The sequence below is a fragment of the Martes martes genome (assembly GCF_963455335.1).
Source record: "Martes martes genome assembly, chromosome: 4".
Lineage (NCBI taxonomy): Eukaryota > Metazoa > Chordata > Mammalia > Carnivora > Mustelidae > Martes > Martes martes.
This window is the reverse complement of record NC_137891.1, coordinates 62,085,675-62,107,651: the sequence shown is the minus strand read 5'-3', so window position 1 is coordinate 62,107,651 and position 21,977 is coordinate 62,085,675. Positions and strand designations below refer to the sequence as shown.

The 21,977-nt window shown below is 41.6% G+C and overlaps 1 protein-coding gene across 3 annotated transcripts in view; it reads right to left on the bottom strand.

Annotated features, from left to right (window-relative positions):
* Positions 1–21,977, bottom strand: part of NCOA2 (nuclear receptor coactivator 2) — a 294,244-nt gene that overhangs the window by 56,977 nt on the left and 215,290 nt on the right. For all 3 annotated transcript variants that reach the window (XM_080803158.1, XM_080803159.1, XM_080803157.1), the window contains exons 5-6: positions 5,377–5,480; positions 739–916 (exon numbers count right to left, since the gene is read on the bottom strand). In XM_080803158.1, the coding sequence (XP_080659284.1) occupies positions 739–916; positions 5,377–5,480 (282 nt within the window). The remainder of the gene's footprint in view (positions 1–738; positions 917–5,376; positions 5,481–21,977) is intronic.

The following is a 21,977-nucleotide window of genomic DNA, read 5'->3' as shown; positions in this document are numbered from 1 at the left end:
ATTAAAAAAAGAACCACTTAGTAAGTGGGAACGGCAATACTCTGGAGCGGCAAGGAAGGTGGGCCCACGCTGCGAACCACCCACTTGAAACCGTGGCCCTTGCGACTCCCAGACACCCTTGGAAAGCATCTTTAGAGAGACAGGAAGTCGGCGCTGTGGACCAGGGAGTGTGGGTAAGGAGGCAGAGCCACTGAAGCATCTGGAACATGGAAGAGCCTGATCAGGGCCGCCAGCCCGACAGCATCTGACCCTCCATGTGCCACTTGTTCCTTAACGCCATGGCCTCAGGATACTGGAGGCACCCACACACAGACTCTCTTCATTAGCAGCACTCAAAATTTTGTTTTTCTCAAGTCCAATCTCAAACTTCTCATGACCTTCTACTTCTTAGAACCATGGAGCACAAGCCCAATCAGAGGCGGCTGGCGCTGGACAGAGTGGGGGGCAGTGTGGCACCCCCTTAAAAAACACTGAAAGAAACCCTATGAAAACAGTTGCCACAGGAGTCCCTTCCATCTGAACTATTTTCATGTACTTTAAATAGAGGATCAAAACAATCTTTCATTCAAGATCACTATCTGCAGATGTCCTCTTCTCCACAACTTTGAAGCTTAAATAGTTAATACAAGCCTCTCTAAAGAACTACCCAGTTACCCTTATCCCAAACTGACATACCACCCAGTTCTATGTGACCCCCTCCAACCATGGGGGAGGAGGGAGCAGCAGACAATCATTTACCTATAGACTTTGGCAGCAGGTTTTTGACAAATTCAGTGTGGTCCCCAACATGCAGGATGCTATATACACTTTTGTTCATCAGCTCTTCTTGGTTATACCTTAGGTATTGTGTCACGTTCTCTGAAACAAATACAACGTTGCCTTCCAGGTTCACTACAAAGAAGAACCCATCAAGGGCCTAAGGGAAAAGGCACAAACCGTGTTAGAAAGGACATAAGAGAAAAATCATATGCAGCTGTTAAGAAGGGATGATCCCCTTAAGGGAAAGGGTGGAATTCACACATGGATAAAAAAGAGATTTCTCTCTCTCTCGCCCCTCTCCTAGTTTTGGGGAACAATGAGCACATTTTCACGTGGTGAAATAGTTCCGTCTTAGTAAGTGGGAGAGAGCCTAGATCAGGGTTTCTTGTCGCAAACTAAATGACAAATACTAACTCTGTTATTTTATCAGGAGATAACTACTGCCATGTAGGTGCAGGCATTTATCTGTATTTTCCAAATTATACTGATGAACTCCACCTGGCCAAGGACAACGCTTACGTTACCAACCCAGTACAAAGCGATCATGTTCTACCGTTTCTCATGTAACACAATGGGAGGAAAGGGTCATCGATAATTTTCCTTCAGTTTAAGGATTAAAAAACCCCAAACTTTGCTACCTTTAAAGCTGCCAGGGTTTAAATGAAAAGACTGCAGGTGTTCTCAAACGTCAATCCTTTATCGTTTAGGGGAAGGGTCTGGGAAGTAAGTATCTCTCCGATAACGGCAACGGGGACCGCACGCTGAGACATCAGCCATAGAGTCTGAAGGCTGGAAGGGGACTTGAAGTTTTGGTTTTTGACAGTGAGAACTGGAAAGTTAACTAACTGTGCCCTTCTCTATGACTTGTTCCCTAGTCATGGAGATGCAGGTCCCTAACCACCTAGATAACATTAACATTTTCCTGCAATGTGGCATGGCCCCACTCCTCCCTGTTGTCATTCTAATCTAATTAGGGAAGGACAGAAAGACTCTAGGATCATTTCAGGAAATAAAGATAATGAGAGTAACTAACGAGCATGTTTACCGTGCCCAAACACATCCGGTCATCTGAGTATTTACAACTCTGGAAGGAATGTGCTACCTTCTTCAATTAGCAGAGGAGGAAGAAACTAATGCTCTATGAGGGGCAGTGGTTTACATGAGCTTTTCTGACTTAGTCAGTGGCAGAGCTGGCATCTGAATCCAGGTGGACTCAAAAGCTCCAGCTTGCGATTACTCTGCAGCAGAGTTCTACTTCAGCATTTGCCCCAGATCTTTTCCTATCATGTTCACCTTGGTGATTCGGAAGTTGAGAGTTCCGAGAGTTTCTCTTTGTGACTCCTCCTTTTCATTTTGGGTCTGTGCTCGTCAGAGTCCTGTTTTACAGATTAGGTGAGTGATCAAGACTACAGAAGGCTAGGGGCACCTGGTGGCTCCATGGGTTAAGCCTCGGCCTTCGGCTCAGGTCATGATCTCAGGGGCCTGGAATCGAGCCCCGAATCGGGCTCTCTGCTCAGCGGGGAGCCTGCTTCCCACCCCCCACCCCTCTCTCTCTGCCTGCTGCTCTGCCTACTTGTGATCTCTCTTTCTCTGTCAAATAAATAAATAAAATCTTAAAAAAAAAAAAAAGACCACAGAAGGCTTGATACTGATCAGGTACACCTTGACATAGGGCCTCCTGATCTACCCAGCTTGTGTCACACAACTTCTCTGTGCTATGTATTTACTACTGTTTTTAACATGAATGTTACGTGTACATATTGACATGACAATGTGTATGGCTGGGGCACAAAGTATTTACTTTTATCCTAGTTTGCTTTTTCCTTAAGTTATTACTTAACAGGCTCCTATTTTGTGAGCTTTCTTTGAATATAGTCCATCTTTAATTCTATTTTCATCACAAAACTAAGTGCTCTCTCAAATTAGAAATGACCATAAGGCACCAGTGAATAGCTCTTAAAAAAAAAAAAGTAACACCATTCAATTTTAAGTCTTTCTGAAATATTCTGTCAGGTTTTACCAATGGTGTGAACGATGTGCAGGGCAAAGCAAGACTGTATGTAAATGGCCTTCCACAACAGGTTGGCAGCAACCCTTGAAAGCCTTGTGTGAGTAAGCGCATGCGGGTATATGTCTGTGAAGGGGGAAAGGAAGGAAGTCAGTTGATGAGTTATGTGCCACGTGTCTTTTTAAACTAACTGCTTCAGATATACATTCGCAGGGATTTTCGTAATTATATTACCTATAGCTCCCTTTTGAAAATGCAGAGAGCTCCCCACTGCTTTGCACCATGACAAAAAGACTGATTTGTAGCATAGTATGACTCAAAGATGAAAGTGTTTCATCTTGTAAGACCGTGTTTTTGAAAGCACACTGTGATATGCTCTGATGAAAAAAACTGACATTTGGTTTTGTTGCCTAGCAACCACTATGCTATGATGTAAGCATGAGTGTGCATCTATGCCTAGGAACAGCTTAACGAGAACAAGTTTTCCCTGTTTAAATTATTCCATGTAAACAGGGATAAAGACTTCAAACCTTAAGTCACTAGATTCAAGCATTAACCCTCTAACCTATTCAGCACTGAAGTCCTGCCACAGAAGTCCTTGCCACTGAATTCTCAGAAGACTATTTTTTTAAAAAATTTATTTATTTATTTGACAGAGATCACAAGTAGGCAGAGCGGCAGGCAGGGGGAGAGGGGGAAGCAGGCTCCCTGCTGAGCAGAGAGCCCGATGCGGGGCTCAATCCCAGGACCCTGGGATCATGACCTGAGCCAAAGGCAGAGGCTTTAACCCAGTGAGCCACCCAGGTGCCCAAGAAGACTATTTTTATTTTTATTTTTTTAAAGATTTTATTTATTTATTTGACAGACAGATCACAAGTAGGCAGAAAGGCAGGCAGAGAGAGAGAGGGGGAAGCAGACTCCCCGCCGAGCAGAGAGCCCGAAGCGGGGCTCGATCCCAGGACCCCGGGACCATGACCTGAGCCGAAGGCAGAGGCTTCAACCCACTGAGCCACCCAGGTGCCCCGTCTATTTTTAAACAGTAAAAATGCTGGTCTGATATTATAAGAGAAGGCCCACTGATACCCAGCAGTCTGATTTCTATAATCAATGAACTTGCTCTCAGAAGGCCTGAATCATAGTCTTGTGGTTACTCCAAACATGTCTTTTTAGAAGCTTCAATAATCTTTTCAGGAGTTCCCACCCTACTGTAATCTTCCCCCATATAGAGAATGAATGCAGATATCTGGGAATTTCCTTATAAGCTAATAATTTAGATTACCATAATTTTCAAATCAGTTTTGTTTATAATTAAAAATTCTTTCACAGAAACCTATCTACTTTCATCTAATTCTAAATAGTCCACCTGGTTAGAGTTTTCTGATCTGCTTCTTAGAACCAAGTAGGAAGTAGCACTCTGGCTTTCCTTGTTGACTCTGGAAAATCAGGTTAAGTGTGTTTTTGCTTTTTCCCTGAAAATTATACTTGGATACTGTCAAGCTAGTGACTCAAGAGGAATAAGCAAGGTCTTAAAGTCTTTTGGCTAGCAGGGCCAGGGTCAAGAATCTTGTCATTTCTAAATACAAAGACTGGGTCAGACGATTTTTAATTTTTTCTGGGTCTCCCCCCCACCCACCTTCCAAGTGTAGGATAAATTTTCACAGAATGAGATTCTCTAAAAATAAAGATCATCACATGTACCAACTGAAAGAAAGGGGGCAATTACTGGTGATCTTTGCTTTAAAAATCCTACTTTCTCCTATACGGGCAACTATTGCCACAAGGTAAGTGATTCTACGTGACGATGCTGCCCAGCTTCCGGCCACACAGTAATTTTCAGTCTCATCATATCATCGGCAGAGTAAATTATCCTGAGATCTGACATAATTTATGTCTCAGGGCTCCTCTGCTTCTTGTTATATATTCACCGACATTTTTTCCCCTCATCTTCCCGTAGCCTACATCTTGAATTTTAATTTTGGAATAGGTACAGCAAAGCACTTGGTGTTTAATACTGTACTAGCTAATAAAAGAGGAAAACGAGACTTCACAAATTCTAGACAAAAGTCTGGTCATAAAACTTCTCAAAGTTAATAAAGAACAGGGAGTTAAGACCAACCACTACATTTGTGATGCTTACCTGAACAGCTCTGCCTATTATTGCCATTTTCATCTTTATGAGATAAACTAGTTTGAAGCAGCATAAATAAAAAACACAAGCCTCCATCTGGTCCTCGAATTTTAACCTGCCTGTATGGACATCCATACATGGCATATGTAAAATCTAAGAATTGGGGGAACATTTCAAATGAAAATTCTATTGCTGAATTTAATAGGACTTGTGAGCATGATTTTCCAAAACAAATGCTTACTTTGTCAATTTATAATCTAGCTCAGGCAATGCTCTGTTATTACTGGGAAATGTATGTAGGCTGAAATCTGGAGCCAGGCACGTATGTACTAGTAAGCTCCAGAAGTCAGCAGTACTTCAAGCTTTACGAGTGAAAACTAAGTGTAGATTGTCCTGAAATTATATCCACCTGAGAAGGGAACACAATAAAGTGATGACCAACGACAGGGTAGGGGGCAGAGCCTGAACGAGGGTATGCTACCTCAAGCATCATAGGCCCCAGCGCATCCTTGTCGATGACGCCCTGCCCGGTTGATGACACGTCTGACTTCTGCACTTCGTCTACGTTGGCGGCTGCTGCTTTTTCTGCAATAAACAGAAGTGTGAATTAAATGGCTGTGCTTCTTCAAGGACAGAATGACACAGAAACATTGTCACTGTAATGATCTGTAAGATCTCCAGTGGAATCAGCCAGGGCGCTGGAAGACTTCAAGTCAGTCTACACCGCCGCCGAATGGGAGATGCTGCTGGAAGCAGGAACACAACAGCACCTTTTCACCTCCAGAACGTGGGGCTCAGAGACCCTCCCAGGCAGTTGGTAAAATGAGTTTAGTGGTTTCATGCTAGTCCCCGACAAGCATTTTTTTTCTCAACTACAAAACTGTTACACGCTACGGCACAATTAGTCTCTGCTCCGGGGACTCCACAAACTGGGATAACGAGAGGTCTGTTGTTCAGGATTCAGGAGCATAATCAGAGGTACATTTGCAGGTATTTCAAGAAGGAAGGAAGGGGAAGTCACTCCTGCTATGGCTGCCCCCTCGTGAAGTGCTCTCACAACTCCCTTTTGGACGCCTGTACTGCTCCACCTCCTGCCACGCTCACACAGGAGTAGCCTGAAAGAGGGGTCCGTATCCCGCAGAAGGTGCTCACCGATTAATGGCAGAGAGAAGAGGCACCCTCTCAGGCACTGGGAGGGGTTCAGTGGCTGCCCTTTTGTCTAGTACAGAGACACACAATACGGGCTCCCGCATTACAACGTGCAAGGCAGCATTCGGGCCCAGGGGAGGGCCTGGGACAGTGCCCCATCACGGATAATCCTCAGAGAACAAACAGGTGCACAGTTATTGACATATATGCAAACTCATTATTTTAAGAACATCAAAAAAAGTTTAAAGCATAACAGATACATAGCGTCAACTTGTGAGAAAACAACACAAAAACGAAGTGTCGATTATTTGTACCTGAATAAATTATATCCTTGTTTACACTGCATGTTAGCATTGTAATTAAATGCAAATAAAGAAAGCCGTAAATCAATTTAGTACTCAGGATCAACCTGCTTTCATGACCTTGGTAAATTTGGCTGTCCCTCCTCCTCCTCCTCCTTTTTTTTTTTTTGGTAAAAAAGATTTTACAGAGTATTCTGAAGATCTGGAAAACTTCACTTGTACCTGAGAACCTAGAACATAATTAGGAATTATGCAGGTCCTCCAAATCTTGTCACTGCCATGATGGAGCACTGCCATGTGTACACTCAGTGGGAAAGGGAAGATGACCTGTGTGAGCCCAAGTCTAAGTTCAGCCACTTAGAAGTACGAGCCAGAGGAAGTCATTCCAACTTTTTAAGGTCTTAGAGGACCTGCCTTCTGTACACGATGGACTGTGACAGGAGAAAACTGGATGACAGGTAAAATACGCCCTAAAAACTGTAAAGTAGTTTACAAATGCAACTTACTACTAGCCTATCTGTGTGTGTTCTTCCTTAGGTAGTAGAGTTCCAAAGGTAGTAACTTCTTCGCAGAGCTTATCACAAGGAGACTGTATCTGCTTTTCCAATTACTATATTCTTGGTTCACCTCCTTAGATCTGAGTAATTGTGACCTCCCATTAAGAAAGACAGGACTTGAGGTGCCTGGGTGGCTCAGTCGCTTGGGCCTCTGACTCTTGATGTCAGCTCAGGCTGTGATCTCAGGGTCGTGAGATGGAGCCCCACACTGGGATGCTTGCTCAGCACAGAGTCTGCTTGAGATTTTCTCTCTCCCTCTTCCCCTCCCCACCCCCCAAAACAAATAAATAGATCTTTAAAAGAGAGAGAGAGAGATGACTTTTCTGGTAGCCTTTACAACTCAATAAATACGTGAGGATCTGTCAGTCTTCATTTAGTTCTCTTCTTGCTACCTTCCCTAGCTCCTGATGGCTGGGTACCTTACCTCCTGGCTCTTTCTGCAGGCTTGGTCTCAGCCCAATTCCTCAGCCTCAATGGGGCAGGAAACACCTCAGGCTTTCCAGACAATTACTGCATATGACCTCCCTCCCCCAACGCCGTCCCCATTTTCCTAGAATTTTTTTCATTGCCAAATATACCCCAAGAACGTGAAAACTGGGGCATATACCTTTTTTTTTTTTCCTACCCTTTGCTGGTCCACTCTGTAAGGCTACAGATTTCTCTTCGGTTTACACTCCCTTTCCTACCCACCAGTCCAGGGACAGAACCGACCCGATCAACTGCAAGTTCATCTAATTTAGCAGCTGGGTACTGTGGAGGTCCCAGCAGGCTTTGGGCCTAAGGATCCTGAGTTTCATTAATATTAAATCTTAAAACTCATAAAATGGATATTATATATTTATGTGGTCTTCCTGTATTCTAATTCATTTTTTGTCTTTCGTGTTCTGCAATGTGAGAGCAAAGTGCCGAGAGCCCACAGAAAGAGGCAATCACAGCCTTTGCTCCGCTTCCTCACTGTTGGCAGGAGTGCCGTGCTCCCATCAGGAGCCTCCGGCGGCAGCAGCCAGGATTCTCAAACTGGAATGGTGTACATGAGAAAACAGCCTCCCCAGAGAGGATCTATCAGAGTCTGAGGACTAGAAAGGCTTTCTTTGCATGACATTCTGGTACCTCTTCCTAGGAAGGTATGCCGTCCTCCCCACTTCCTGGAGTAATTACAGTCCAGGAAATAGTACTCGATCCCCCATCAGAAGGTAAGTTTCACGAAGGGGGCACTGTGCCTGCAGCCGCAACGGGCACCATCCCTGTTTCGGAGCAGGTTTTTACTAAGTATTTGGAGGCTAACAGACCAGATGCATGTCGGGCATGTATTCCCAGATATGGAAGAGGCCACTGGAGTGGGAGTGGGTGGAAAAAAGGAATACAGTCCCCCCTTTAGGCAAAACAGCCCCCTAAGGGTGCAGGGGGAGGAATGGGACAGATAGGCAGGGTCAGAAATATAGGGAAAGGGTTTCCTGAGGAAATAAATCATCTTGCCCTGCCTTGCTCAGTAAGTTTCAGGGCATCTGGTGTTCTCTCAGGTCTCCAGTTCTCTCATCCTTCCACTGTTGAAGCTGGCAGTTTTGTTCTTTTTAAAGAATGGACTGATGAATTCAGATTTATGTTGGGGGAAAGTGAGACGTGAAGCACAAGCTACTTACTGATCACAGGGCAATTCCGCCTCAACTGCTGACTGCTAGGAAACAGCAGGCTACTTGACATATGAGACTCTGCATTCACAACAGTAAGAAATTCTTGTTTTCTGTGGGGTCTATGATAATGCCACTTTTTGAGCAAAATAAATACAAAATAACGGTATCTGTGATAATCTGTTTCCAAGCCTTTTAAAGACAGTGGATATACCTTGTGAGATGTTTACACATTTTGAGGATCTGCTCATCATTCTGAAGACCCAAATTTTTCTCAATTCATCCTTGAATATTTTGTGGAATTTAAAAACCAATGTAAGAAAACCCAATCATGCAGGTTTTCCTTAACACTGAGGAACTTTCCTGCTGGGGTGTCCTAACTATTCTAGCAACATGCTCAGACGCTGAATTTTGAACTCTTAGCAGAAAATATGTAGAATGAGGATCATAAGTGCACTGCCTTTTATTCTAGAAATCTAAAGATCAGATGAAATTTAAGGTAAGAACCTAAAATGTACAGATCAGATGAAATTTAAGATAAGAGCCTAAAATTTATTTATTTATTTTTTTAAGAGCCTAAAATTTAAAGGAGATAATTCAGATCTGACAAAACATGTGTTTGGATAAAAACAATGATCCTCCTGAAAAATTACTGGTGATGGTAAGACATGCCATTTTTTTCTCTTTATCACATTCAACTGATCAATCTTTCAGAGGAGAAAAGCCGCTAACAGGAAGTCCCAGAGACTGAGTGGCCGCCATGAGGAAATCATCCAGTAACAATGGGATCTGTTCAGCAGTATCTCCGTCTCTGCGTCCCATGTCTCGCTGTGCATGTGGTGCGAGTGGAGTGACTACTCCTTGTCAGCTGAGAGATTAAATCTAGCTGGGAGGGTAAAACAATTACAATTGAACTAAATGAGAGTAAGGCAGGGATAATTGCAAGGAACTAACGTAAAGTTCAAAGAAGAGATAAAAATCATTGGACGTAGCTGAAAATATTTCACGTACGTTGTATCTGAGTTGGACTCGGCAGGATAAGCAAGTAGATGGCAGAACTAAGAGCCTAAGAAGGAAACCGGTGGGAATGGACATGTGGCATCTGGCTCTGAGAAAATGTCAGCCTGGCCTCTGAAAACCAATGCTAAGCTAAGGAACGTTGGCAAAAGTTTGTCTAAGCTGGAATTCGAGGAATCCCTGACTAAAAATGAAAGCAACACAAATTTCATGAGCTCAACTTGAAAATTCTATTAGTGGAACATACGCTTTGAAAAAAAACTCTAAATGAGTCTACTGATTATTTGCAAGAGAATGTTGCAATATTTACACGATACCTTCGTGTAATTAAGGGAATGGGAAATTTTCACTATTCAGAGAGTAAATATGAAATAGAGACAAAGGGTAAAGAATCTGGGGCTTTTCACTCCTGTCCTCACTAAATGTTTGCATTGTATGCATTTCCAACTAATCTGTCATCTAGTATTCAATTCTGCATTGAATCTGTGCTTTCATCATTTCTCAATATTAAAGAGAATAAAATCAATAATATGAAATGGTAGAAAACACGAAGAAGTATGGCTTTACCAATGTAAATGAAATCTAAATTAAACTGGCCATGAATTTTTGTTTTTGGGTCCTTTTCATGAGGTAATTACTAGTTCTATTCAACGTTCAGCTGAACCTTGAAATTAAATAGGAGGAAGGAAAGGATTCTAGTGAGAGATACATTATTATGATAACCGGACATATACTGGTATCCTGATGGAACCTTTCAGTAATCAGTATGCTATTTTTAAGGGCCAGATATAAATAAGCTTAAATCCTTAGATATATTTATACCTCCGTAAGTACAGCATTACTATACCAAAACACACTATTTAATATTTTTAAGTTAGGCAGTTTTCTCAGCGGTCACAAATTATATTTACTTTTCTATATTTTGCATCCATTAGCCATAAAAATACATTCTGTTACAAAAATATCCTTCAGTAAACTCGAGAGTAGAAGGATGTCCTGGAGTTTCATATGGTCAAACCTTATGAAATCTCATTATTATAGATGGAACTCTTAAATCGGAAAAAGGGATGATAAAATTTAATTTTCAGAGCCTACAGAAAGATTTCTCCTTCATGCCTTGACTTCTATTTCTTTCTGCTGCACTTTCAGCATTAAAGTTATGCTTTTTAGATAAAGAATATGGCCTAAGAGAGTAACAATAAAACCAGTAACGTTCTTCCTTTCTTCCTCACTCCCCCCAAAGATAAAAATACCATAAAACAGCTATGATCTTTTTAATAGCACAGTTTTACAAATGCAAAACCCTGATGAGAGACTGTCCAAGGATGCCTCTGTAATCTTTCTCTTAGTGTCCCTTTCCTCCCGGGTGGCTGCTTCGAGAGCAATCCCGTCCGGTTCCTTCCTCCATTTGCCTGCACTCCAGAAATCCAATACCAATTAATTAGATTTCCAGTTTCAAAGCAAAGAACAAAACCCCATCTCTTCAGGGACTGCGTAAGGATGAGTCATACCACAAACTGGGGAAAATCATTAATATTATATTCCATATGCTTTTCTTTACAAGTAATTATTGTTCATGTTGTCTCTTAGAACAAAAGGAAAAGTGAATAGGGAAGCATTTGATCTCTAGAAAGGTAAGTGATTTTAAAACACGGATATTTTTTGAAGCAACTGGATTAAATTGCTCTTTATCACTGGCATCTACAGACAAAAATTTAAAGGAAAATTTAAGTTTCTGGTGAGAACAGCAACAAATCAGAAGCTGTGATCCTAGCAAAACATGTATTTATCTCAAAAAAAAACCCCCCAAAACTACAATTAGCTATTTTTAAATTAGGGGGTGGTATTTTTTAAAAAAGATCCTTACGTGTTCTTTTAAAACATCACTTACTGATTTTTGGTAACATCAGGAGTCTTGTCTATTTGTTTATTAGGCAACTGAACCAAGAACATATACATTCTAAGCGTCTTCCCAGAAACCATCAGCAGAACAGAGTGCTATCTCCTCGCAGGGATGGCAGTCTTGGCTCAGGGGACAGCCACATAATTGTTTGTAAGCCCAGCAGCGGCGGTGGCAACCACCACTGATGAAGTCTTAGAACCCTAAATGCTGTTTACTATCTGCCCATTGGGAGGACAGGGTGATGTGGCCATTAGGGAAGAGGTTTATACTCTTCTTCATGGTTTTTTTTAACCATCTGAAGAGACTGTGGAAAAGTTGTGGAAATTAGTCTATCCTTAAGAAGTCTGAATTCAAACAAATATCAATTATTCACTCTGTAAAAATACATCAGCGAAAAGGTAATCACAGGGTCTTTATGTGTATGTAGAAAAATTTCAGCTCTGCCCAGGTTCCAATGCCTCTGACAAGCGTAGCCAAGTCGCAGTTTAAAAGTTACTTGGATGTTGGGTCAAGCATGAGGATAGTCGCTTTTACCGAAGCAGTGTTATTTAAAGTATTAGAATCTTTGACTAGGCGGGAACCTGATACTTTATGCAGGTTTTATAATTAATTCCACTGCTTCAAAATGAGTAAAATCACTCACCCAGAAACTATCAATTTTTCAGCAGACTGACGTCAAACACAAGTCTAATCACCTCCACAACAAATTTTAAGACTCTAGTGGGAATAGATCCACAATTTTCATCTTTTCTTGCATTTAGGAGCTGGACGACTTCAATGAAGCGAATGTCAAACCCGGCAGCAGCGAAGCACACGTGCAACCAAGTCACTGAGACAATGACAGGCAATTTCTGGCCCAGCGCTGAAGATTAAATATTACGGGGAAAGTTATGGAGCATCTCAAAGGTTCTAGAAGGTAAAACCAGAGAATTATGCATCTGCACCAACTAAAATTAGAAAAGCTGCCATATGGCTCTGTGAAGCCAGCAGCACATTCTTATTCATTAGGAAGCATTCTGCTAACATAAAAACACAAGGCCCTTCCTGCGCTCTCCAAATGTGTTTATCTTTTCAACATTAATGCACTATATATCATCGAGCTGCTGAGAGCTCCTGCCGTGCATATTAAAACCGCGCAGCTGCACTTTCTTTAGGAGTGGGAGGGACCTTAGCCCCGAGTCGCCTCCCTCTTTCTGACATTGAGATTCTTGCTAACATACCACGGTTTCTCTTCGGTGTGAAGAAACAGCAACATGAGCCAATCTCAAGGCTATCTCTACCCGGCCACCCCCATCCTCCCCTCTCCCCCCGACTCCGCTCCGAAGCAGAGAAGGCAACACGCTTGGGTTTGTCTTCACCAATGGCACGGGCACGGCTACTTAAATAGAAGCGACAATCATGCCACAAGTTTGGAATGTAAAGGTCCTACTTTTTAAATTAATGTACTATGCTTATCAAGAGAAGATAGTAACCAGCACAGTCTCTAGGTATTAACTAATAAAAAGACAAGACTTTCGTTTCGAAGAACGTTCTTTATCATTGAATCTGCTATCCCCAGTATAGAATTCCATTTAGTCCCCATTTCACCTATAACTTATCAACATGGAATGCTCTGTGAGGTAAAACAGACCACGGACAGGGCGCCTGGGTGGCTCAGTGGTTAAGCGTCTGCCTTCGGCTCAGGTCGTGATTCCAGGCTCCTGGGATCAAGCCCCACATTGGGCTCCCTGCTATGTGGGAAGCCTGCTTCTCCCTCTCCCACTTCCCCTGCTTGTGCTCTCTCTCTCTCTCACTGCTTCTCTGTCAAATAAATAAATAAAATCTTAAAAAAAAAAAGACCGTGGACAGTCTCTCGCAGTTAAGCTATGTGAGTATACGACAATTTGTTCAAAATCTCTTTCTTTTACACAGTCTAAATATACCTGTGCTGTGTGCAACCTTGGAACTAAGTCAGAACACCAAAAGCAGCATTCTCCAAAGACCAAACTATACAAATGTTTTATTTCTTTCAGATATACACATTAACTCAAGCAAGGCCAACAAAATTACATTATAGGAGCACTTAATAAAGTTTCTGATAAAGAGGTTAAAATATGGAAAGGACAGAAAGAGTTGTCTTTAAAATCCTTTAAAAGATTTTGGTCTAAGAAGTGTAAATACTCTCTCTCCCAAATCACTATTCTGTTTATTGGCATAGATACTAACACCATCTCCCAATATTCCTACCTTACACTCAAGCAATTATTTATCGCCCCCAATGCATCATATTGTTTCCAGATTTCAAGCATTTTCTCAGACCATTCCATTTGCACAGATGTCCTTTCAACCATTCTAAGACCCCATCACTGTTCCAGAAGCTCATTACAGTCAAGTGAGGGCCTTCCCCTGTGTTTCTGCAATGCCCTGTGCCCATTCCCCTAAAAATCCACATTCAATGACCTAGTGCTTTGAAATGCTTGATCTGTTTACTGATCTGTCCCCTTCATGGCACTGGTGGCTCCTTGGCTACAAGAAAGGTCTTTGTGTTCACTGCCTGGCATCTAGTGGGTGCTCAGTAACATGGGTGTTAATACTGGACAGTTCTACAGCTGTAACTGAAATTCAGTATAGCCAGGATCTAAAAATCACAAATGTCTCTTTAGAGAGATCTGTTCTGAAGAGCCTTACTGTACATCTGACATAATGGAGATTTCTTTTAAGACTCTGATTTTTGGGGTAAATACCCAGTAGTGTAATTGCAGGGTCATAGGGAAGCCCTATGTTTAGTGTCTTAAAGAATCTCCACACTGTTTTCCAAAGTGGCTGCACCAACTTGCATTCCCACCAACAGTGTAAGAGGGTTCCCCTTTCTCCACATCCTGTCCAACACTTGTTGTTTACTGTCTTGTTAATTTTGGCCATTCTAACTGGTGTAAGGTGGTATCTCAATGTGGTTTTGATTTGAATCTCCCTGATGGCTAATGATGATGAACATTTTTTCATGTATCTGTTAGCCATTTGTATGTCTTCTTTGGAGAAGTGTTTGTTCATGTCTTCTGCCCATTTTTTGACATGATTATCTGTTTTGTGTGTGCTGAGTTTGAGGAGTTCTTTATAGATCTTGGATATCAGCCCTTTGTCTGTACTATCACTTGCAAATATCTTCTCCCATTCCGTGGGTTGCCTGTTTGTTTTGTTGACTGTGTCCTTTGCTGTGCAGAAGGTTTTGATCTTAATGAAGTCCCAAAAGTTCATTTTCGCTTTTGTTTCCTTTGCCTTGGGAGACATATCTTGAAAGAAGTTGCTGTGGCCAATGTCGAAGAGGTTACTGCCTATGTTCTCCTCCAGGATTTTGACAGATTCCTGCCTCACGTTGAGGTCTTTTATCCAGTTCGAGTTTATCTTTGTGTATGGTATAAGAGAATGGTCGAGTTTCATTCTTCTACACATAACTGCCCAATTTTCCCAGCATCATTTATTCAAGTATTTATTGCACTATTGGGTATTTACCCCAAAGATACAGATGTAGTGAAAAGAAGGGCCATCTGTACCCCAATGTTTATAGCAGCAATGGCCATAGTTGTCGAACTGTGGAAAGAACCAAGATGCCCTTCAACGGATGAACAGATAAAGAAGACATGGTCCATATATATACAATGGAGTATTATGTGTCCATCAGAAAGGATGAATACTCAACTTTTGTATCAGCATGGACGGGACCGGAAGAGATTACGCTGAGTGAAATTAGTCAAGCAGAGAGACTCAATTATATGGTTTCGCTTATTTATGGAGCATAAGGAATAACATGGAGAATATGGGGAGATGGAGAGAAGTGAGTTGAGAGAAATTGGAGGGGGAGACAAACCATGAGAGACTGTGGACTCTGAGAAACAAACTGAGGGTTTTGGAGGGGAGGATGGTGGGAGGTTGGGTGAGCCTGGTGGTGGGTATCATGGAGGGCACGTATTGCATGGAGCACTGGGTGTGGTGCATAAACGATGAATTCTGGAACACTGAAAAGAAATTTTTAAAAATTAACAAAAAAAACTTAAAAAAAAAAAAGACTGATTTTTGGAGTCAATGTATCAGGTAGAGAAGTGGTGAGAAAAAAAGTCAGACCCCATATGCTAAAGGGCATCTAGAGAATTCTTATAGTGGTCAGGCCATTGGGGAAAGTATTTGGTGGTGGTTGCGAGGGGAGTCACCAAGGCTCTTTCTATACCTGAGAGAAGATGAAGGCAAACAAACAAACAAACAAACACAAAAAAACCACACAGAAACAGATGAACTTTATTATTCTAGATTATCATCTAGGAAGGTATATCTTGCTTTATAAAAAAAGAAGAAGTTTGGGCATCATGGGAGTTTTTAATCAGACTCTGGGATTTTCCCAGCCACTCTTAGATCTTAATTAAATAAACCAACCTAGGAAGAGTCCTACAAGTGACCCATCTGCCTGTGCACTCTGTATAAAAGAATGCTTGATTGGGTTTCTTGTTCCTTCCACACAGCGGGCTGGGAGACGCCATGGCCTCTGAGGGGGAGGTCACTGCCTGAGCCAGGAGGGCCATCTAGAAAGAGGAAGGACTGAAATTCCTGGAGAGGCTGGTAAGGTTCTTTTCTCATGAACTTTGTTCACTAGGTGGGCTAATGTAACATTTATGGCCATAATGATGTCCAATAGAAGCACAGGGAAGGAAGGGAGAGGGCGGGGATGAAGGAAAGGAAGGAGGGTTGGTTCCTGCTTCCCATGATCCCTTGCTGCTGACCCTGCCACAAATCCTTTCTGCCTTCCCACTGCTCACAGGACTTCAGTCTCAAGTCTCTGCTTCACCTCAGTGGCGGATCTTCAGGGACTAAAATGCATCCCAGGAATTGACCTTCATTTGTCCCCTGGGGGCACTCTTCCCCGCCCAGACGTCCTCTGTGCGCCCCCCTTCCCTTTCACTGACATGCATCTTGTTCTCGGATTCATTTTATGTTCTCCGAGTAAGACCTGCTAGCTTTTCTCTTTGTATGTTTTTCTCCCATCTGGCTATTTGTTCCTTCCAGTTTTTCTCTACAGACGCAGGACCTGATGCCTGGGCCTCCTAGAGAGACTGTGACAGCTAGTTGTAGAGGTATTTCTCTCTTTTCCCCCCACTGACTGTGATTCTAACAATACCACAGGGAAGCTGAAATTCCTGGTTTCATTTTGCCTACTACCATTTATCCGCTCGCTTGCAGTCTCTGCTTGAGCAATCACGGGAGGGCCTCACAAGCTTGCTTTTTTTTTTTTTTAAAAAACAGGTGTTCCCAATTTAAGGCACACCTAATGCAAGAAGCTGATAATAGAACATAGAATCATCCAATTTAGAGACCTAAAACATTAAATTATGCTAAATCATCTCATCCTAGTAGAGAAAGCAAAGCACTGATAACAATGCGAGAACTCTGCATAAATATATGTAGCGCCGTGGCTCCGGCCCACCACAGGAGGCAGGGGGGAGATGGAGCTGAGGGGAGGGCACGCTATCAAGGGATCAAGCCCTGAGGATTCATGAGAACTGTAAGGTGAACACAGGGTCCATGGCAAGAGCTCCCTGTGGACAGGGCCCAGAGAGGACCAGCATACACAGTGCCCACTCCCAGGGTCAGGAGGCCCCCAAGGGCCCAACTCTAGAGGCGGGCTCCAGAAAATTCTACCATCTGTGACCACCAAACTCTCCTGTGGGTGAAAATCTCTAGTAGCTAAAAACGAGGTTCCTTCCAGATCAACTCTCTAGGCTAATTACTAAGACATAAATAAACACAAGGTAATTCCTATGTGAATGTTTAAGGAAGAAAAGAGGAGACTATGGGAGGGAAATAATGAAACAAGATGGAGCGGGGAGGGAGACAAACCATAAGAGACTTTTAATCTCAGGAAACAAACTGAGGGTTGCTGGGGGGTTGGGGGGAAGGAAAGGGTGGCTGGATGATGGACACTGGGGAGGGTACGTGCTATGGGGAGTGCCGTGAATTGTGTAAGGCTGATGATTCACAGACCTGTACCCCTGAAACAAATACTACATTATATGTAAATAAAAAATAAAGAAAAAAGAAAGTAGGTCTCGTCTCAAGCATTTTAGGCATTGGAACAATCAACACAGGCCAAGTTTACCATTTCTTGTGAACCTGAAACCATCATCACTGGTTGTTTCAGTAATAGTTCTCTATGTGTTTGCTTATGCTCTTCCTGGTTCAAAAAGATAGTTTCTGCTTTAGGTTTTTTTTTCTTTCTTCTTCTTCTTTTTTTTTTTTTTTTTTTTAACTTATTAGGAGCTATGCATGGAAGTGAAGCTACCTAACAATTAAAAAAATACAACACAAATAGAAAAACCTGTAAAAATTTTACATACTCATTTCAGAGAAAGCCAGCTCGGGAAAGTAACCAAGTTTATTCTCCAGGGCATCAGGTAGAAAGGAAGGAGTAAAAATGAAAAGTGTGCAATCGTGGGTCTAAGAAGAACTTAACTGTCAGAAGATCTATGTTCTCTAGAACAGGACTTTTGTGGAAGAAATGACACAAAGAATCATTTTTATTTCATACAGAAACAGAACATTAATCTATTATATTCAAATGCTTGAAATGCTTTTGGTTGGAACTCATATTTTTACATACAAAAGTGTGAGTATCCCTCTCCTCGCAAGGAATCTCGAACCGGTCCTGGTCCGATGGACTTGGGCTACACACTGAGGTGGCGGGGACATCAGTGCTGACCATGTCAAGAGGGTCCAGAGAGGGGCAGAGCCGTTAGGAATGACTCATCCTTAGTGCTAAGGTCATCAGGGCCCTCACATAAGCTACAGCTGTCACCTTAGGATGGTATTTAAAACTGTCTGGACCTTGGGGCGCCTGGGTGGCTCAGTGGGTTAAAGCCTCTGCCTTCGGCTTGGGTCATGATCCCAGGGTCCTGGGATCGAGCCCCGCATCAGGCTCTCTGCTCAGCAGGGAGCCTGCTTCCTCCTCTCTCTCTGCCTGCCTCTCTGCCTGCTTGTGATCTCTCTGTCAAATAAATAAATAAAAATCTAAAAAAAAAAAAAAAAAAAACTGTCTGGACCAAATGTGAAATTTGGTAAAAGCCTGGTAAAATAAAGGGTCTGACTTGTTTTGAAGGCCAAATAGAGGTTGCTTCAGAATTTTTTTTAAAGCAAGGTTTGCCTACCCAACAAAGAGAAACCAGATTTGTATTTGTACATTTTCAATACACACACCCAAACTTTGTCTGATTGTGGAGAAGGATCACTGTATTTAGAGTAACATATTAGGCGGAAAGGGGGAAAAAAGGACTGGGAAGCATTTAGGAAATAATTCCAAAATAGATCTTCCTAATTCCTAAAACAATGAAGTTTCATTATCAGTATCCTAAGTTCAAAAGACATTCTAGAAAGAGAGTTCCTGTCAAATATCCATCCAATACCACATTTCATAATGACAATGGGAGGAGATTTAAACACACCTTTAAAGTGACCCTTTAAATACTGTATGGGAGTGGCAGTGAATCATCAACCAACCTTCCACAACTAAAGCAGTAGGCAATTAAAAAGAAAACCGGGATGAGCTTCACTCAGACACTAGGAGTAGGAGCAGTAGGAGCCCACACAAGGCCCTTAGAAACTGTTGACAGCTGTATGTATCAAAGCCCAGCGAAAGTAGGGACCAGAGTCGATCACAATTAGTATGGGGAAGTTAAAGTGAAATAAAAAAAGGCTGACATTACAAAGATCCCTAAACTTGGTATCCATTTCTACAAGGAAGTCCTTTCCTTTCTTCATGTAGAGTCCTATACTCTCCAGCAAATTTTTTGTCTGTTTTTTTATTTCTCCAGTACATTTTTTAAAGTTAAGGGGGAAAACAGGATACCTCCTCAGTAATTCCATAATTCTCTTAGATTTTGTATCTGTTAAGTGCTCTCTCAGATACAAAGACTATTTAAGCAGTCAAATCCACTTGTAAGAAATTATCTTATTTAAAGTCTGACAATTTTGTTCTCCAATAGAAGTTATGGAAAAGTCGAAGCCACAACTGAGAGACTTACAAATGAGTACAAGGCTACCCAATGGATAAGTCAATAAGAAAAATCCTCAGGGGGTTAATTTTGATCCTCCATGTAGACCACAGAATATATAAAAATTAGCTATCTAATTATGTCTGAAAAAAGACATAATAGTGATTAAGTTACTTCCTATCAAGTTAACTGGTTTAAATTAGCTTAAGAGTATAGTTTTGTTTTACATACATTAGCCATGAGATAAGTTTCCCCACCATTCTTAAACTCTTCAAATAATGACAAAATCTTCAGCAAATTTATTCTTCCTATTTTCAATTTTAATTATCTGCCTTAAGCTTCCACATGCTAGATGATTTAGAATGATGTTGTCATCAAGACTTCTGAAAAGTTCTACCCAATGGCATTTTGGACTAGGTTTAGCTGCAACACAGATGGGCAGGTTGAATTCCAGAAACCCGTTTTTGGAAATCCTGCCTGCCAGGTGATGGCTTATCACGGAGCAGATGAAGTGGCGGAAGATGACAGACATGACAAGTGGGCAGGTCCAGGTTTGAGAGCCATGGCAAGAGCAGAGGTAGTCGTTCCCCTGTAGACGTAGAGTCTGGACAGGAAGATGATGCTGTACTCTTGCTAAGTAATTTAGCTGCCTCTCAAGTCTACAGTCTTAGATTTGCTTCTTCAAAATGTAGTTTATTTTTTATTGTATCAATGGACATTGGGCTTCCCAGAGACTAGAATGGTGGCAGTTGTTAGCTCTGTATTGCCAAGGAAAATATTTGGCTGCATATAGGGTTTCCTGAGAGCAAGTTAGCACACGACCTCAATCTTTTCCAAGCTTATCATAATGCTGTAAGGCTGTGCTGATTCAGCAAAGCAATCTATAATCGCTTGCAAAATGCCCCTGCCTCCCAGGGATGTTATGAAGCTTAATAAGATAATGCATGAGAAGCACTCTGAGCTCCACAGAAGAAAAGGCGCTAAGCAGTAATATTCTGCATTTATAATTACAAGCAGTCTCGCAAAGCAAGAATCCAATAAACTTGTCCACAAATTACAAATAAAAATGACTTTAAATAATTTAACATAAATAATTGTATAACAAAGGAAAATGTGCTATCATTCATGTTTAAAAAGCGGAATGGACGCACTTCATAAGGCAAAGTCAAAATGAAAAAAAGAGAACTAGACGTGTTTCTACTAAAAGAAAATTACATTCTGTTGTGGTAAAACAGAAACTGAATCAGAAACTTGGAAGAGTATATTTTACTGACGTTATCTTGAGACATTGCTATTAATGAACTAAATTTAGTATCATTTCTATTGTTTTTCTCCCAATAAATTTGTAAAAATCAAAGTCAGTATTAATAGTAGTAATTTCTTTAGTTATCAGTAACACTTAAAATATAAATTTTAACTTTCATTGGGATAAAACCTGAGTATTTTACCAAGTGTAAATTAAGAAAAAAAAATTTTAACTAAAAAAAATATTAAGACAATGCTGCTTTCCCCCTCCCCACAGCACAACTCCTAGATGGCAAACACTTGCTTCTTGTTCTCTGGCCAAGCCCAAGCTGCAGGTCTGCTTTAATTACGGTGTCCACAAAAGAGCAGGCCCAGGCTGAGCCAGCATCACCGGGTTCTTCGGTGCCACTATCTTTCTTGGATTGTGAGTGGGGCCTTTTTGTACTTGTGATCATTTCCTCAAGCCATTTCCCTGGAATCTCAGAAGATCATTTTTCCCTGCTTACCCTCTGTTCCTCCACAACACTGCCATAATATCACTTACTGCATCATATGGAAATCATCTGATTTGGTCTGGACCCCCTCACACTGTTGAGTCCTTCAGCCAGAAATTTTATTTTTCATCTTTGCATCCCCATCTTCAACTGCAATCTCTGACCCACGTAGATACACTCAATAAACATGAGTGGAACTGATCCCCACTCTGGAATGAATCCCTCAAGTGGTCTGGTTTTCTTTCACTTAATACGAGAATCAGTCTGCACAGAATCAACTCCGAGCACACAGAGAGAACAAGTGATTTCACTTTCTATTGTTTATTTGTTTTCAGAAAGGTAGTATTTCATGTTTCATTTATTTGATTTATTTATTCGAGAGAGAGAGAGGGAGAGAGAATCTCAAGCAGACTTCCCACTGAGCACGAAGCCCAACTTGGGGCTCGATCTCATGGCCCTGAAATCTCAATCTGAACCGAAATCAAGAGTTACACACTTAACCAACTGAGCCACCCAGGCACCACGGTAGTTTTATGTTTTTAAAAGAAACATAAGCATGGTATTAGATGGTGAGGATGCAAAGATAAAAAAGACAAGCCTTACCCTCCTCTGTGTTTAAGGTACACTACATGATTAAGCCAAGTCCCAAAATGGAGTTGCTACATTTTCTTTGCAAAGTGTTGTAGATTTATGCAATAAAAGAAAAATGAAATTTATAAATTTGTAAGCATTAGGTTTTTTATTTATTTAGCTGGGAGACTCAGCTAAGTTCAGGAAA